This window comes from Sinohyriopsis cumingii, chromosome 3 (assembly GCF_028554795.1).
Source record: "Sinohyriopsis cumingii isolate HCF-2022 chromosome 3, ASM2855479v2, whole genome shotgun sequence".
NCBI classification, from domain to species: Eukaryota; Metazoa; Mollusca; class Bivalvia; order Unionida; family Unionidae; genus Sinohyriopsis; species Sinohyriopsis cumingii.
Window position 1 is genome coordinate 39,479,796 of NC_142963.1, and position 16,665 is coordinate 39,496,460.

The window sequence follows — 16,665 nt, forward strand, 5'->3', positions numbered from 1 at the left end:
TTTTTTCTGTAATGCTGAATGCTGTAAAATATACAAAACACACACACACATATACCTCTGTATTAACTGTTTACCGTCATCTTGAGCTATTTTCGTTCCCACTCCCTTCTGTTTTTTATTTTTATTTTAGATGAGTACGTCCCTATTCCTGCAAAGTGAGCGTATGGATATCAGAGTGGGTGGAGAACCATTGCCTGCAGCTCTACTTAATATCTTCAATACTCTCATCATCTTAATACTGATTCCCATCATGGACAGAGTTGTCTACCCCTTGCTGTCTAAGCACGGAAGAAGTCTCACTCATCTTCAAAAAATGGGTATTTAAACAATTATCTCAGAATTATTAAATTGTCTAGAACGGGCGAGATCTGGAACAATTTGATAAAGTGTTTGTGTCGTTATCTTTAAAGTGTTACAAATTCGATGCTTTTGTTTTGAGCTTATTATTATGCCTAGAGTAATTGGGGTCGGGCAACCAAGATATAACATATTTGAATGAGTTCAGTAAGTGAATTACAAATTAAAGAAACATAAGTGATTACTGAGCTCCAGTCTGTAACCATGCAGAAAGCATTTCAAATTTTTCAAGGTGTTGGGGGCCTCTCTGAAAGAGAAGGATTTTGTCTGCACTGAACATTCTAGTCAACATTTAGGCATTCAAGTCCATTTTGTTAACTTTAAAGTATCTGAACGTTTCTTATATGATCGTGACTGCGTAAAGCAAGAAGAAATATCGTTACATCAATATTTTTCCCATAGTTTTGTAATGAGTTATTTATTTGGCTAATATGTTAGTTCAATTTGAAAGCCTTTTATTTTAACCAACCTCATAACAACTCAAAATTAACTAAGCTCGAATTGTACTCCATGGGTCTGAAACATGCGTGTCTATCGATGCATTATTGCTATTATTGTTGAATTGTCTGAGACACGATCGAAAAAGTGAATTTGATAATATATTGACATACAATATATATATATATATATATATATATATATATATATATATATATATATATATAGATATAAATCTATAACTATCAGGAATTGGAATGATTCTGGCGGCTCTCTCCATGGTATATGCCGGAGTCATAGAGATCTACAGAAAGAAAGATGGCTACTTTGTACAGACCCTTGCGGATGATAAATTCAATGCTTCCTACATTTCCATGTTTGCTCAGGTCCCCGAGTTTGCTCTCATAGGATCCAGTGAAGTCTTTACTAGTATATCAGGTAATAAAGAGTTACAGGTGTATCAATATTTTGTATCAATTCTGATTCATTGTCAAGGAAATAATTATCATGCAAATAACAGATGGCACAGCTACATATTAGACTCGCTTTAATTGTATTATTAGTTAAAGAAGTGCGAGCTTACCCTAAGTTACTCTTCGTTTTGATTTGATGTGCAAAGGCTGAAGTCAGCATCAATGTAGTTCAATTGTTTTATGAAAAGACGCAATGTTTAATACAAAGAGTGCTTGTGTGTCCCTAATGTTGTAAATATTATTGTTTTCATTTGTTGTTGTTGGTTTTAACGACACATTTGGCACCTTACTGACTATATCATGCCGAAAAAATGGAAGAGAAGTTCCTTTCCTAGGTACACACGGACGACAGACCTGACCAAGGCGTGTATTGAACCTACAACCACTGGATTACCAGTCCAACCTTGTACTAACCGCGCTATCGAGGGTTCCATGAAAATATTGCACATCTGTGCAAAACAGGATCAATGATTGATGAAGGGAGGCTTGAAATTCATCTTACCTAGAGAAAGACGATGTAGAATACTTATCAAGCTTCAGCAACAAAGTTTTCCAGATATAAAGCTTATTTAATAATGACAATATCAACTTTTGCAAGAAGAAAATTAAATGGCATTATAAGCAGAAATAAATCTTGGCCACACCTTAAGCTCAAATGGCTTTGAATCCACTCTACTCTAAGATTGTTTGCTGTCTCGCAAATTTACCGAATTCCTCATTTTCAGGAATGATTTTTTATCCAAATAAGTACAGTTGATATTAAGACTGCAATTTGATTTATTGCCTGCAATACGTCTCAAATACACTTTCTGTTCTCTTAGACCTTGACCAATGGGTAATTATTTTTTTTCAGGACTAGAGTTTGCTTACTCCCAAGCACCATCGTTTATGCAGGGGCTAGTGATGGGTCTCTTCCTAATGACATCTGGACTGGGAAACTATCTCTCCACTCTCATCGTCACCATCGTCAAGGCGGCAACAAATGATGGTATGTAGCTCTCTATGTGCTGATTTATGAGGCTAGACAAAGGACAAGACATGGGTTACTGGACGCTTTGTGTTTTCAGCCCAGTCTTAAAGTCTATAGCCGAAACTTACTTTGTTCATATCAGGATGTTTATCGGGGCGGGCTTCATCGGATATCTGACGTATAATCTGTTACAACAAGTATTGCTGGTGGAATTCTTCTCACAAATACTTCAAACAAAATAAATAAAATCATCAAAGTTATCTCATTCTCGACAGAATGGTAAATATGTTTAATATATTCATGGTACGTCATTGAATTTCTTTTTACGGATACACCAATCTGAAATCGGATTGGCTTAACAGGTGCGTATATATTTTTAAAAATTGATATTGCAGTGCTACTGATGGTTGTATGATTGATTTACTTTTACACGACTGGCTTTTCTGTTAGGCTTTGTTAATCTTGTAAATCCATGCAAGGATTCAGTATAACAGAATAGTGATTGTATATCCAAGCAGACGGCACACAGTCTCAGTAGTGCAACATTTAGGTGAACCGCTATGAAACTTGATAAACGTTATAGTCATCGTCTGAAGATGTGCATATCATCTAATCAGTTTGCAACTGCAATGTTTGTAGGAGTTATTGTCACTCTGTCTCGTAGCTTAACGCAGCATGCGACACAATTTCATTAGCGCCACAAGTCCCGCATGTTTTCAAGGAATGTCATGAAACACGGTAAAAATTAAGGTAATCATAGGAAAATGGGCATATCAACAAATCGCTTGTTGGTTTTAGGTATTTGTCTTGTAACTTATTGCAATGCATCATATAACCTCTTTAGCTCAACGTGTTCCACTTTTGTGATGGATTTCTATGAAAAATAGCTATGAATAAAGCCATCACTGTGTTCCCTCTATTTTGAAAAGAGTTATTACCCTTGCTGAACAAAATATTATAGAATCTTGGAATCTTCTGAATGCAGCAAGTCCCACACATTTCAGTGGATTTACGTGAAACTTGGGGAAAATGTTGATATCAACATATCGCTGTAATCCTGCAAGTTTTCTTTAAGTGTTGACCCTTTTGACTTTGATGCTGATATAGTCATATGACAGAATCTTGTAAACAAAACTTGTATCGTAATTTTCAGTGAAACACCATCGAACTTTGTACATGGTATGATCGTCATTTTTAGATGTACATATTGGCAAATCACTTCACTCTGGTATCTTTGCTAGAGTTATGAACCTTACATCTATTTACCGTACAGGACTTAATCTTGTGAATTCAACTTGTGATACGGTTCTAAAAGATGGATGTGAAACTTGGCATATATCATGCTCATCATCTAAAGATACTGAGAACATTTTTGTTCACGTGTTTTTTGTAAGAGGTTTTGTTAATTTTGACTTACAGCTAGATGAAGAGTATGAGACATGTGTATGTTTTAGTGGATTGCTGTGAAACTTAGTAACTATGGTGCTCATAATCAGAACATGTGCATATTGTCCAGACATTTTACTCACGCTGTTGTTAGAAGAGTTACGTGCTTGTTTTTGACAGTGGACTCCTCTCAGTCCTGATAACGAGATAGGATGCAGGAGAGGCGGTGATATATTCGTGTAAGCAAATTATTCACCATTCATCTCGTCTTTTGGTATGTTGCTCAGAAAAGTCGTATATATTACTATTACAGTTGTCTAAAGGCATAAAGGCATCTCCGAGAGAACCTTAATTTGTGATCAACGAAAGCTAATAATTCTAAGGTTTGCAAAAGCCAAGTTGAGTATAATGTTTATTGATTTAAACTAGCAAAGGTTGTTTTTATTCCCATTAAAACTTGTTGCGGTTTACAAACAAAGCATGTCATCGTTACACTTTGCCAGGTTCACTACAGAAGCAACGGAATAGTTTTCATGCAGAATCAGTTTTTAAATTGGTTTACACAAATATAAAATTTTACTACAGTAACCTATTCGGGCATTCGTCATCGAAAGTAATCGAGGTATCTATTTATCAACGTCATTTGGAAGTATTCCTGTTCGTTCTAGATTTCCATGATCCTAAATATAATGGATTGATAAATGTTGGAACTATGCAAGAAACGTTTGTTATGATACAATAGAGGAGATTTTTACTAAATACACTAAATGTACTAATTATATCACCGAATCCGGATCTTACAGAGAAAACAACATCTGTGTATGCAAATATGACGCCAAGTATTCGAGAATAAAGAGAGCACAATCACATCGAAACTAAAATAGCAAATGCCACTAAAGGTTGCTCTATTGACGAATGTTGCTTATACATTTCTTTTTTAGATATCCTAGGACATAGAATGTGAGATATACATTGTAATATTTGAGATATCCTATGATATAGAATGCAATATATACATTGCAATATTTGAGATATCCTATGATATAGAATGCAAGATATACTTTGTAATATTTGATATATCCTACGATATAGAATGTGAGATATACTTTGTAACATTTGAGATATCCTATGTAATGGGAATTTCACAGACTATGTATGCATCATTATCATTTCAGACTGGTTTCCTAAAGAACCAAATGACGGACACATGGAGTATTTACTATTTCTCATCGCGGGTCTGATGATCTTGAATTTACTGGTATTCATGTTGATAGCAAGATGGTACACACACAAAACCCCTGAACTGGTGGAGATGACTCCAGAGGTAACGAATGAGAAAATGGAACATGAGGATCAAGATGCTATGCATGGCTATGACAATATTGGTGCTATGGAGACATTAGAAACAAAAGAAAATACCAAACTGTAATTCTTGAGGGGAAGACAATAAAACATTGACAATGCAGCATCCATTGAATGTATATTGATGTAATAGTAATTGTACCTAACAGAGACCACGAGAAACCTATTCTATAGATACATAGCCCGGAAAGTAGAAAATGCTGTCCTTGTCAACATAAACAGTAAAGAGAAGGACTTGTCACTGAATAAAGTGAACATTTAGATTATGTTTCATAAACTGTTTTCTGTTTACACAGCCTAGATGAAATATGTAGGGACAACAGTCGCCAATGTTGGCAGATAAAGTTAGTTGAATAGATATAAAAGATCATATAAACTCTTGCACACTTGAACAAACCTAGTTTTAGATGTAAATTACTTGGTTTTACAATTTTATTTTATGAATGATTTTAGCTCAAGAGCATAAAACTATTTCACAGTTAAATATTGATGACTTTACTAATTTGCACGCCGGATCTCATTTAATAATTCTTACAAAAGAGAACTGTGAAAACTGAATATTATAATTTGGTCATGCCAATTAATACTTCTTTATCTTGGTATGTTTTAGAGCTACAATTATGAATTTACTTGAAACTTTCATAATAACTGACACAGAAAATTGTAAATTCACCGTAATCATATATATTAATTGTATCATAGATTTCTGCCAGCAAAACGACAAGGTTTTACGTATTTCCGATAAGTGTTTAAAAAGGGAAGCACATAATCTCACGGATATCTGAAAAAAATGTATTTGCCACGAAGACAATATACCTATGATTATAATGTAAGTTACTATTGCTAAGAAATAAACTTTTGCAACTTTTACTATTTATAACAGTTTTAAGGTTGTCTTGTGGATTTACATCAGTACAAACAGAAAGAAGCGGGAGAATTTTTGTGTGTCTTTCATCATTTGTTGTTGTGCATTTTCGTGACGTCAGCTCTATTCAAACATCGGTTTTTCTTGTGTTTGAAACAAAACAAAACTGAACAGTTTTGTATTGTTTTCGCACATATTAAGCGTATTTAGCAGCATACCATACTATACGGTTTACTGTGTGCAAATGTTTGCAGGAGCACTTGGATAGGGCATTGCATTATCGGAATCAAATTATTTCCTCCTGCTCCAACAAATGTATGAACACAGCAAAATCGTGCATTATCTACAACATTCTGAAGAGTTTAAATAAAAGAATGTTACTTGATATCATATGATTTTCAGCAACCTCACATAACGAGAGTTAAGTAATTTTACTTCCGTGCAATGCTGTGTATTTAGGGCACGCGGTATGAAATGTGCATGTGAGATGTACATGTGTATGATTTAAATAATCACTCAAATAGTAGAAAATTAGAAAGTTTATGTCATTAAGCGTGTGTGTGTGTGTGTGTGTGTGTGTGTGAATTTTAACGTATTTGAATTTTAACAATTTTAGTCAGTGTGGAAGTTCATTGTGACGTCAAGTGCTGCAGGGCATCAAGCCGCAGAAATATGGAATCATGTCTCGCCCAGTCACATTATACAGACACCAGGCCAACCGGTCCGAACACTAACCTCTTAGTGCTGAGCGCCAAGAGAGGCATCTGTTAGTACAATGCTTATGTCTTTGGTAAGACTCGTCCGGGATTCGAGCCCGTGACCTTCTTCGTCAGAGGCGGACGCTCTAAGCACTTTGGCCACCGGAGCGTCACTACACTGTGGATCTGCTATATATCCTTTTTACGACAAAAATTTGAAAATAATACATATAAATTATTGTCAAATAAACTATGGCCAGGTTCAAAATGTTTAATCGGCCTATGTAACATGTAATCTCTTGCAACATTATAGTGAAACCTTACCCCTACAAAATAAATTACACAAATATATATCACAAATTGAACAAAGCAAACATATACAAAAGAATACTAAACAAATCATGAAAATAATAACAATAATAATAATAATAAGAAGTAATAACATTTTAAGAAAGTAATACTAATTCTTAAAAAAGCAACACAAAAAAATTAAATTTAAAAAATGGAAATAAAGATGAATGACATGGATTACGAGATAATTAAAGGACGAGAAGAGATCATTGGCAAGGACAAAAATTACAAACCACAAAAATTACAAACCACAAAAATTACAAAATTCAAATCTAAATACAGTTACGAGCTTGAAACATTGCACTGGTAGGGCATGAATCTAAGACAATAATAGTGAAAGCAAATTATACAGAAGAGAAAGGTGCTTCAGAATAGGAATGTTAGTGAGTTAGTCCTCGATGTGATAAGTTAGAATGGTAATGTTAGTGAGTTAATCCTCGATATGGTAAGGTAGAAACTGAAAGTAAATTGTGAACAAGTGCACATTTTCGTAAATACATATATAGCAGCTGAAATATTCTAGTCTATATTATAAACTTACTGAAAATGTAGAGAAAATTAAAAGGTTCAAAATATTAAATTTCTCTTATGTATTTCAGAAACAATTTATAATTTGCTCTTGCTAAACTCATTTGATCCATAAAAAAGTATACACTTTAAGTTGCAATTGGATTAACCAAGAGCTGATTTAGACGATTACTGCAAGAATTTTCCTTTAAACAACAAAATATTTTGGCATGATTTTTGTACACCGGAACCACAATCATGCATGTCTTTATTTGTTTCCGCAGTGAAAACTATTTTTTTTAAGGACAATGGAAAACTTGTCTGAAAATAGACAGACAAAACTTATATAGAAATAAACAGACACAATAAGTCACATGTAGTATCTTACAGAGGTGTTTGTGTTCGGTGTACAGTGTCTTAAACACATAAAAATGAACAGAACTCAATTTCAAAAAAATAAATTTTGCACCTCCCTTCACTTGGACAATACTGTTTTTCAAAATGTAGGCGAGTCTTTGTTTTCCTTCAAGCTGCTATTTGCTAAGCATTTTCAGTTCTGCTACTATTATGTGGGTCATTAATTTGGGTCTGAGATTCTTTTTGTGTAGGGGTATAACCAAACCGAGTCACAAGTACGAATATCCCCAAAAAGAAGAATGTTATTCCAGCAATAAGAAAAAAAAGATTTTCCATTCGACCGTTCTCGCGAGGGTCAGTTGGGTACCAGTCTGAAATAATAATAATAATAATAATAATAATAATAATAATAATAATAATAATAATAATTTAAAATAATAATAATAATAATAATAATAATAATGACGAGGATGACCATCTTGAAGATTATGTCTGATACGAATCTTTGTATATGCACAAAATTCAACTCTGGTAGGTATATTAAGAGATTATGTAGTCATTTTGAGCAGAAGTAACAACGTAATTGTTAAAAACGTTAAGTGTTAGTTGCTGATGAGCTGAAGCAATATGAGCAGGAGAAAGAAGAAAGAAAGAAAAGAATAAGGTGGGACAAACATTCATCTACACCTCGAGTACGAAATTATTGAGAATACGTTAAAAACAGACACCGTTACAACAAACCAGATTACATAAACTTTTTAAAAGAAATACATCTGAGGAACGTATCTACTTTATGGTTGAGGACTTGATAATTACCTGGCTGCGCACTATGAACGCTGGCTGTAAGGATCAACGAGTAAAAGGAGCCTAAACCGACCGTCGCTAAAAACAGACCTGTTATCAATCCTTGCATATAATCTGCGACCTGGGTGTAGGCAAATTCAAGCCCTATAATAATAATAATAATAATAATACGACTGCAACTATTGCTATTATTATTAACAAATAAAAGAAGAACAAATAGAAGAGAAGATAAAGAAGTCATAAGTGGACAGTTGTATCTGTGAACATCTGGGAATACCCAGAATCAACTATCCAATCTGTCTCTTCTGCTATCAGTGGTTAAAATTCGAGTATTTCCTACAACCAGATCGTCGTGTGACATTAAGAGATCTACGCTACGAGAGAGTCTGGTAAAGGTCTGTCAGTCTGGATGTTACAGACACAGTGTAGCTGTCATTAATTGATTAATTAATAAATTAATTAATTCATTCATTCATTATGCAAAAATTAGACTATATCATACGTTTTGGAAACTAATCAGATGCATAAAACCTTTACAACGGTGTTGTTCTTTCGGAATAAAGCTCTAGCCTGGTTAATTGAGACTAACAAATGGGAAGTACACCTTGTGCAAGGATAATATCCTCATCATATAAATTGACACTGCCTTATTACAAATTGCAAAAATTGGTGCTTGATACAAAATAATTATAATTACAATTTATTTTAATTACCAAATAAGTGAATGATCTCTGAACATCATATCAATCTGCCCTGCCTATCAAAGGTACATTACCATGTGTTCATCGTGAGTAGTGAAGGGGGACACCCTACGTACAATGGGAATTAGCATTACAGAACCCCTTGGGACACTCTACGTACAATGGAAATTTAACATGGCGAAAAATCGTGGGACACTCTACGTACAAGGGAATTTAACATGGGAATAAATCGTGGGACAATCTACGTACAAGGGAATTTAACATGGGAATAAATCGTGGGACACTCTACGTACAAGGGGAATTTAACATGGGAATAAATCGTGGGTCACTTTACGTACAAAGGGAATTTAACATGGGATTTTTTTTTTAAAAAATTTTTTAAAAAAGGGTAGGCAATGGAAAGGCTATCTCTTTTCGAGATATATGGCTGGCCCTGAAAAGGGCCTTTGGGTTTTTCTTCTTCTTCTTCTTTTATCTTCTTAACTTTTTCCAACATCTTCTTAATTTGTCCATCATTCCTTTCTTCTTCTTCTTTTCTGTTTCCGGCAGCCAGTCCGGGTGGCCCATGGCCCGGAACTTCTCTTGGATTTTCATCCAGTTTGTGTTCAGTTTTTCGAATTCATCCTTTTTTCTTCTATTTTCTTCGTCTTTTCTTTCATTGGACCACTTTTCTTTGATCTTCTTGACCTCTTTGGTCAGCACATTCCTCATTAGTTCTTCAGCTTTCTTAAGTTTTTCTAACCCCCACTTTGCGAAACACCAATCTGTCCATTCTACAACGTCTTCTAAAAAGCACCTTGCACTTGTCACATGATCTATTGCTTCTTTTAACTTACCCACTTTGACATACGGTGGGTTAATTCAACCTCTGATTCTCTTCTCATCCTCTATCATTTCTTTCACGATGCTTACGGCTAAGTGCAGGCTCTTTACTTGTCTTGTGACGAAGTCTTTTGTCACTTCATACCTCCATTCCTGTTCAACCCTTTCTGCTACACTCAATCCATCTACCATCCAATACCAACTTCCCATAAGATCGTTGTATAAAGCTGAAGCTGCTGGCATCTTCTTGTTTGCTTATTCCGTAGAATGAGCTCCAATGGCCAACACTGTTAGTTTTATACTGAAAGTGCGGACGTGATGGAAAACATCCCCCTAAAAAAACATAAAATTGATCTTACCTAGATCATGACCCAACAACGCGCGGACGTGAAGGAAAACATCCCCCTACTTTTTCATTTCATATAATATAACCCCAACTATACTCTTCACATACTCTAAGAAACCCATAATCTACTATCCACACCAACCTACTTTATCACTTACAAACACAAACACACAATCACACAAACACATACCCTCACATTTTTTAAAAAAAGAGTTAGTGTTTATTTTCACACTACTCTACTTACACACATTGGCAAATGGATCGTTATTTCTTTTCTAGAGTATTGGGTAGCCCTGAAAAGGGCTGTTTTGTTTGGAACTTCATGGACACCTGGTTAATGGTGGCACCTTCCAGGCCTGGCGCCACATACACATCTTATCCCCCAGTTACTTTTTACCTTTTGGGGGGAGAGAGCAGAGGCAGGATATGTCGCTTCAGAATCCCAATTTTCGCTCTCTGGGATTTTGAAATTTCTTCTCTCCTTTTCCTCCTCCTCTTCTTTGTTTCTTCTTTCCTCTTTATATCTTCTTTCTTCTTCTTCTTTATATCTTCTCTCCTCCTCTTCTTTGTTTCTTCTTTCCTCCTCTCTTATCGTTCCCTCCTCGACAATGGCTTCCGCGGCCAGTTCATTTAATATGCGCCTGGCATATTCCAGATGCACATGAAGCTCCAACAGTTTCTCAAGTCTCGTGTTCATTTTTTGGTGTTGATCAATCAACAAGGGTAGCTGGACTGCCGAACAAGTTTCAACTGAAAGCGCGGACGTGAAGGAAAACATCCCCCTAATAACATAAAATTCATCTTACCTAGATCATGACCAAAAAAAAAAAAAACAACAACGCGCGGACCTAAAAGAAACACTCACTCACTTTTTATGCTACCCATTACTATTTAAAATTTTTTATAAATCACTTCAATAGACTATCCACATACACAAGGCAATCCAATCTAACCCCAAATATACACCTCAAACAGCCCCAAAAAAACCAAACATCATTTTAATCTACTATCCACACCAACCTACTTTATCACTTACAAACACACAAACACACAAACACATACACTTCCACTATTAATAAAGAGTTAGTGTTTATATTCACACTACTCTACCTACACACATTGGCAAATTGATCGTTATTTCTTTTCTAGAGTATTGGGTAGCCCTGAAAAGGGCTGTTTTTTTGTTTGCTATGGCATTCTTTTTTAGTTTCTAAGAATGCGATGTCCTCTGAGGATAGACTTTCTGGCAATAGGTCTGCTTCTTCGAAAAGAGAAGAAGAACTCTTTAGTGTCGATACGACAATCGACAAAACCTCTGTCAGCTTCAGGTTGCTGCTGCTGTTGTTGCTGCTGTTGCTGCTGTCTCTGAAGTCTGTACTTCTCTGTCCATTCTTCTTTTTCCCTGTTCCTTTCTTCTCTGAAGAGCTCTTCTAGCAGGTCTTCAGTGATTTTTAACATTCTCACATTCTCTATTTCTTCTGGCTTCGGTATCAGACTGTGTCTGACCCTATGCAAATTCACGTAGGCTTCGTTGAGCTTAGCTAGTTTGGAGCACATCTTCGTAGGAGGATGAGTCGACAATGGATGGTTAGACTGGAAACAACCCCGGTTCTTAAAGTCAAAGCGCGGACGTGAAGGAAAACATCCCCACACGGTTTTCGAGCCGCAACGTTTAGTGAGTGTCATGAGAGGGATAGTAAGAAATCAAAGAGCATCAATCCAACATTCTTCTAGCTAAACAAAAGACAAAGACATTTTTTTCAAAACACAACATTTTTTATTCAAAAATCACTTAACACTAAACAACAACTCTAACATTTTTTAACAATAATCCAACACTATAACATCAAACAATTTTTTTCAAATCACAAACATTTTTTCTCAAAAGACATTCTACTTTAAACAGGGCTGACAACGTTGTGAATGAAATTGTGATTTCCACTGTTGGAAATCATTAGGCCATTGATGGACACTACGTTTCCTAGCTTGAGATAAAAGATAAGCATAATGGTCACAAAACCATCGATCTACTTTCACATCGTTTCTAGCAGAAGAACGAGGATCAAAATGAGTCACTAAATATTCTAAGGAATAGCCCAGGCTGCGATGATGCGGAAAATACACACAGTACTGTCCACACACCAAGGAATCTGTGCCTTGTAATTTCACATTATTGAATCGGGTGGTTTGAGCATTTCTTCTCATAAAGTCGATGATATCGTCTTCCAAAGGGGGCAATCCGTACGAATCGAAATATTCCACACATCCTTCTTGAGGAAAGTAGACGGCTACCCAGTGGGTTCCTGGGAGATGACTTTCGTCCGTGTTGATCACGTAAGCTTGATGGTCTTTAGGTTTGCGATGAGGGAGTTCATCTTTAGCACAGACGACAGGATTCCAAGAAGCCGTATACGAACTGTGGTTCAAAAGGTAATAAAGTTCCCAGGTATCCATTTGTGTGGTTTTTTTCTTCTTCACAGGTAATAATAAGTCGTCAATTCGATCCTGACTTTTTGCTTGAAAATGTCTGACGAATAAACGGTTATTCGTTCTGTTTCCTCACTCTGATTCAGGAGAGCTTCGATACGATGGATCTCTTGAGTGGTTAATGGTGGACAAGAATGTTCACGCAAGTCTTTATACCACTGGTGCAACACGTCTTTGTTCGAGATGAGACTCCAAGCTTCGTCCAGATACTCGTCCAATTTTTCTTCTTGACTCAACATTAGGCATTTATCGTGTTGAATTTGACTGGGATGATCGTTTTGACATCCATAGCAATTTTTCTTGATCAATTCCGTCATTTTGTCGACCAAGTGTTTGGCAAAACAGGAGACTAAATGGGCTTCTTGTTCTGGCCATCTCGATTTCATCATGATCACTTCTTCTTCTTTTTCTACGGTCTCCTTACATTCCATGTCCAAAGTTTCTCCACTAGGTAAAGAGAGATAACAGTCTTCCATGGTTTCTAGTAATCTAGGATGACTTCTCTCAAACTGTTGATTTCTATGGTATTATCAAATTCTGCATACAGGATGACGTTCACTGTATCGTCCAGTGGCTTTGCAAACTGAAGTTCCACACGAATCTGGCCTGATTTTATAGGGTGGAAATGTCCCTCGTCGCTGCCCTGGTCTGGAGTGAAATCGAAAGCCCACAAAGCATAGCCTCCTGCATAATCGTCGTACGTAATGCCGTGACTGGTGTTGGTTCCTAACTGGCCCGTGGCTTCGTACAAGGACAAGTACGATCTCAAGTAATTGTTCTTGGCAAAGTCGGGTTCGAAAGGTCTGGTACACAAGGTCTTGCCATCGCGACTGACTTCGATTTTCTTCACGTTGAAGTGCTGAAAGTTGAAAGGATTTTTAGCGAAGTGTCCGTTGAAGGTTGAATTCTCGACCATGCCAAGGATTAAACGTTTGGGTAACTGTCCTTGAAACAGATGATCTTCGATCATGGAATGATGGTTAGCGGGAATGGTGAACGTTTTCACTTCCACACGTCGTATGGGATACTTGGCGGTTGTTCTGCTCAACGTTTGACTGATGTCGTTACCTACTTTGGGTAACACTTCCACGCGTCGTACGTAGAGTTTGGCCTCTTCGATTTTGCTTTTAGGAGCCTTAGTAGCATCAGCCAACAAATGGAAAGCGGTACTGCTGCGATTCAGTCTGAGGCGGACATTGACCCCGTTCAGCAAATACTTCTCTTGCAACCACATGTCCAAATGCAAACGATCCATCAGTTCTAAACTCCTCTTGTCTAAGATTTTGTTTTCTCTTTGCTCAAAGCCGCTATTGGTTCCATCTACAAGGTCGAACTTGCCCGCTTCGTCAGGTTCCCACAGCACACAGGCATTGAGATGAGTATCCTTGGCATCTATTCCGTACGTCAAGAGATTTTCCAGGTAGGCACGGTAAGGGTAAGTATCCATGCTGCTGCTGACCAGTTTGTTATTCAAGTACAAGTCCACTGAGCTGAACAAGGAATGCATGAAATTGTTGACGGGAGCTATATTCTCAGTGTCATCTATTCCACCATCATCCTTATCTAGAACTTTGACTTTTAAGTACAAATAACTGCTATTCAGATCGATGTAATCTTCGGGCTGTCCTTTGATTTCAAACTCGATGGGAGCGGAATCGGTCAATGAGGAGACTGGGTGAAATTCCACCCACTGGGATTCTTGCATCGTCATCATGGTGGGGGGCATGGTAAACAGATCCAGTTCCGTTTTGGAACAAGCGCAAGACTCTCGGTGCATCATTTTGTTCTGTTCTTTCTCAATAATCGAAAACGTCTAAGTCTCGAACGGTTCTTCTTTTCTTGGCCTTTCTCGCTTGAAGTCTGGTGAAAGGGTGTTTTCTTCGTCGTCTCTTTCTGCCTTGTCCTTGTTGAATGCCTGACTCGGTAGCGTGCAGGGCATTTATAGGTGTGTCTCGTCGACCTAAAATGTCTTTACCCGTTTGCAGCAAGACATTTTTGCCTGCCCTCATGAAGGCTTCTTTAGGGTTTTGTTTGTCGATGATGACATTTTGGAGAAATTCTTTGCCTTGCGTCAGTGCCGCATCTTTCAAGGCGTGCAATCCGCGTGTCACCATCGGTTTCAACACTGGGGCCACCGAACAAAAGGCCGATTTTAACATGTCTCCTAAACCGTGTCCTCGCTGTCGAGCAACCCCTCGGTACACTGGATACATGACTTACTTACGAATCGTGAGAGAACCGTTTTCGAAAATGGAGTTTCACCGTGACTTTTCCTTTGGTGAATGGAATATTTTGTCCCAAATCTCCTTTTATAGTAATGTTGACCGTGTCCAAATACGACTTGCTGACCGGCAAATAGTGAGGATGGACAAATTCGCGGTGAACGTGGTAAGTGTTTCCACCTTCCTCGTCAGCGTTCGTGGCAGAATCCACTTTGAAAGGAATGACATGCAGTAACGGCACGGAGGTGTGTCCCACCACGTTGTACTCCACCACATCGGAGTACACGAACATCAAATTCAGTCCTTGGTTCAGTTCTACCGGGGTACGAAATAACTTGCTAAAAGACTCGTTGTCGTAAACGCTGGGTAATTCGTTGTTCTTGAGTATGGTCATTCTCATGTTCATGTCTCCGCCCAACATGTCATACAATTCAGGACAAAATAAAATGGACAGGATTTTAGCCCGTTCAAATTTTATTAGGAAGCGACGAGCTACTTTGTGGTACTCCATGGTGACACTTTTGTTCTTGACAATGTCAAAAGCTTTCCCAAACACGCCATTAAACTTGGTAGCTATGGTGTTGACCAAATGTTGACCACTGAAATAATAGCCTGGGAGAATGGACAAGTGGTAGGTCAACTTTTGAGTTTTCTCATTATAGGTTTTAATGTCAGATATGGTAACTCTCTTATCCAACTCCTGTTGCGATTGCTTGTCATGAACTTCCACCGTAAAAAAATTTTGATTGGGAAGGACATTGAGGACTTGGGTCGGGTGAATCATTTCTACTAAAGCCACTTCCCAATGGGCTTCGTGATCTAAGGGGATGGCCTGAGGTAATTTGGCCGTGTAACAGCACAACGTGTTGTGGGGAAACACCTCCATGGAACTGTCACTGGGTAAGGTTAAGTAAAATTGGTTTTGGTGACTCATAATTCCAGAGTTCTGTGGCTGTCCGAGGGGATATTACTGGACGTCAGAGGCGTGTCTCCGCCCAAAATGGGGTTCTGGTTGTGGTTGGACTGGTGACTGACACTGGCACTGGACACAACGTTCCCGTTCGAGGAGAATTTCAGGGAGGGATTGGGAAGCAGGTAACCGATGCAACTGCTCAATAAAATGGTCCACAATTGTTTGTCTCCTTGTTGCAAACTCAAATTGGCAATGGCTGCCCCGATGACACAATACACCACGAAGATTTGGCAGAAAAAGACGATTTGCGTTTTAGGCACACGTTCTCCACACCACACCCACAAGGGTTGTTTTTGTAAATCTTGCACAGAAGAACTAGGGGAAGAAGGAGTGGTCGACGTAGCTGCGTCTGCTGAGTGAAAGGGCATGATGGTCACTTCTTCTTTTTATAGTCGATGACTTGCGAAGCGTCGATCCAAGAATCGAAACTGGGTGGATATCCTTTCCAACGTACTTTGACTTCTTTGACACGTCGTTTACCCACTTTACGGGTTCTGCGCTCGAGAATGCTTTCGATGTCGTACACGTCGTCTTCTTTTTTGGTGA

At 37.7% G+C, this 16,665-nt stretch overlaps 2 protein-coding genes across 5 annotated transcripts in view; one reads left to right on the top strand and one right to left on the bottom strand.

Annotated features, from left to right (window-relative positions):
* Positions 1-5,252, top strand: part of LOC149802737 (uncharacterized) — a 55,427-nt gene extending 50,175 nt beyond the window's left edge. The window contains exons 8-11 of the mRNA XM_089952144.1: positions 131-317; positions 1,045-1,233; positions 2,122-2,256; positions 4,800-5,252. Coding sequence (XP_089808270.1) covers positions 131-317; positions 1,045-1,233; positions 2,122-2,256; positions 4,800-5,053 — 765 coding nt within the window. The 3' untranslated portion in view covers positions 5,054-5,252. The remainder of the gene's footprint in view (positions 1-130; positions 318-1,044; positions 1,234-2,121; positions 2,257-4,799) is intronic.
* Positions 5,253-6,806: 1,554 nt separating this feature from the next.
* LOC149802739 (solute carrier family 15 member 4-like) overlaps positions 6,807-16,665 on the bottom strand; it is a 56,223-nt gene continuing 46,364 nt past the window's right edge. For all 4 annotated transcript variants that reach the window (XM_089952146.1, XM_089952145.1, XM_089952147.1 and 1 more), the window contains 2 exons: positions 8,581-8,712; positions 6,807-8,135 (listed from right to left, as the gene is read on the bottom strand). In XM_089952146.1, coding sequence (XP_089808272.1) covers positions 7,948-8,135; positions 8,581-8,712 — 320 coding nt within the window. In that variant the 3' untranslated portion in view covers positions 6,807-7,947. The remainder of the gene's footprint in view (positions 8,136-8,580; positions 8,713-16,665) is intronic.